Source organism: Ranitomeya imitator, chromosome 2 (genome assembly GCF_032444005.1).
Source record: "Ranitomeya imitator isolate aRanImi1 chromosome 2, aRanImi1.pri, whole genome shotgun sequence".
NCBI lineage: Eukaryota > Metazoa > Chordata > Amphibia > Anura > Dendrobatidae > Ranitomeya > Ranitomeya imitator.
The window spans coordinates 25,018,650-25,021,209 of NC_091283.1; the positions used below are offsets into that span (position 1 = coordinate 25,018,650).

At 38.9% G+C, this 2,560-nt stretch overlaps 1 protein-coding gene across 1 annotated transcript; it reads right to left on the reverse strand.

Moving 5' to 3' along the window:
* Window positions 1-1,208: 1,208 nt before the first annotated feature.
* LOC138666177 (olfactory receptor 6C3-like) lies at window positions 1,209-2,227 on the reverse strand. Its single transcript, XM_069754417.1, has one exon. The coding sequence runs from the start codon at window positions 2,208-2,210 to the stop codon at window positions 1,209-1,211; it is 1,002 nt and encodes a 333-aa protein (XP_069610518.1). The 5' UTR covers window positions 2,211-2,227.
* Between the last annotated feature and the right edge of the window lie 333 nt (window positions 2,228-2,560).

Sequence of the window (2,560 nt, forward strand, 5' to 3'; positions counted from 1 at the left end):
TGCTTCTCAGCTGATATGATGCCGTCACTTTGTTTTCTCTTGCATCTTATACTGCGCATGCGCGGACTTTCGGTTTTGATCCTCTTCATATACAGCGCTATGCTGGGAGCGGATGTGACGTACCCGGTCACACAGCATATTAACCTGCTTTACGGCACTATTCATTACTGCGGGCCAGCGCACACTCCGGTCTCACATGGATTCATAAGGATAAGGTATTTTCCGTTCGGGTGATTGCCCTATTGTTTTGGTATATGTTTTACCGCAATGTTCACTACATTTTCTTTAACAGCAGGTCGGCTGATTCCGCTATTGCTCTCATATATTATCTGGACTTAGGTATTTTTTTCCCATTATGGGTTAATGCATTATATTTCATCTGGGTTGGACTTACTTCTTATTCGATTTTCCCTCTTCTCTCCTTATACCCTGAGTTTGTGAGGCCTCTCCTTGGTTTTTATGGTATGTGGTGGACTTGGGGTACTTCCTATATTCCTGAGTATAGGTATACTGATTCACTGTTTCTGGTGGCGTTTCTTTTCTAGGTTCTTTCACTACCATAGGACAGCATGAGATCTATATAGACTGAAAATATTATGTTGGATTATTATTATTGTTAAATGATTGTTTATTATTTATCTTAGACATCCTTGAAAAAGGCAGGAAATGCCGAAACGTTGGAAAATTGTCTGTTTAAATATGACCAGTAGTGAATAAATCTATTGAAATTGAAAGCAAAGAAAGTGTGATTTTTTTGAGTGCCAGAGGTTATATATATATATATGTTTTATTAAGTGTACAAAACTATGGTGGAATTCAGCATTTCTTGAAAAATATGTCTCACGTGAAATGATCCCCAGGAGTTTACGGGTCTGGGTTATACCCACGTTCCCCATTGAAGATGAACGTTTTATGGCCGGTAAGGAGAAGGCATGTAGGAGCTGTTCTACTACCCTTATGCAACTTTTGATTTACTGTATGATCATCTCTTTGGTTCCCCCTCCCTCTGCTTTTAAAATTGACATTTTATTGGAAACACCTATTTAAGAGAATTGGCAATCTCCCACACGACCATGCCTGGAGGTTCAAGAACCTATAGAGACCTCCCTGAACAGATGAAGAAGGGTGTCGTGTGAACTGGTAGAGAAGATAAACCCCATTCATGGTGACCATGCCCAATGAAAACTTTCAATATAGGGTTATCCACTTTATCTTCTCCATTCTTCCATAAGAAAATTAACCATTCCTAATTGGGTAGGCTGGATATAACTACCATTATACTTTGCCATAAAATAATGGAGTTGTCGTTGAAATGCCAACTTCATGTCTTTATTTTTCAGGCTGTATATAATTGGATTGAGCATGGGAACTATGGCCGTATTGAACAGTGCTAAAAGTTTATTGGACTTGAAGGTGCCAATTGGAGTCAAATACTGACAGACAAGACTTGAGTAATGAAGAGCTACCACCGTAAGATGGGAAGAACAAGTGTAGAACGCCTTAGATCTCCCACTGCTGGACTGTATTTTTATTATGGTGGTAATAATGAAGACATATGAGATAAAGGTTAGGAGAAATGGGGCGAAGGTTGACAGTAGCGCCCCCTCGGTGAATATGAGTAATTGTAGAACTGACGTGTCACTACAGGAAATATCGATCAATGGCATGATGTCACAGAAGAAGTGGTTAATGACGTGAGATATGTAACAAGTGAAGCTTATTAGAATAACCATGGCAGGTAAGATTTGTAAAAGACTAATTGCCCAACAGAAAGAAGCTAAAGCTGTGCAGAAGCTGTTGTTCATCACAGTCATATAATGCAGAGGGTAACAGATGGCGACGTATCGGTCATAGCTCATAGCTGTTAGCATTATCAACTCATTGCCAGATAGCCAGGAAAAAATACACACCTGAACCATACATGCAATAAAAGAGATGGTATTATTCCCTGTTAGGAACACAAAAGGGATCTTATATAAGGTTACTACAGAGGAAGATAGGTCTAAAATTGAAAGGTTACACAAAAAGTAGTACATGGGGGTGTGGAGCACAGAATCCAAGAAGACCAAGAGAAGAATGGTCATGTTACCACCAAACGTGATGAGATAAATGAAAAGAACCAATAAAAACACAAGAGTTTGCAGTTCAGGAACATCAGAAATACCTTTTAGAATAAAGTAACGTGCCATCGTCTGATTTTTCGGGTCCATAGACAGAGAGAGGTATTGCTTTGAAGGACAATGTATGGCTCTTAGACGAGGAACCTAAGTTATAACCAACTCGTACATCAAAGTACAAGAGATAATGATATACAGTATCACTGGCATTCATGGGATAATGCAACCAAGCGAAGTAGGAAAGAAAAGAGATTATGGTACAAATATGTTATAATGAGGTTGTAGATTAGTATCCATCCATAAGATGTGATAAAAGCCAGAGTAATATAATTTGCTGAATTACTGATCTATGAGTTCCACCAAAGCAGCTCTACCATCTCTATGTACAGACGAGTCTGTTATATTTATAGGAGTCTTATATTCTCCAGGCGAGGCTCATAACA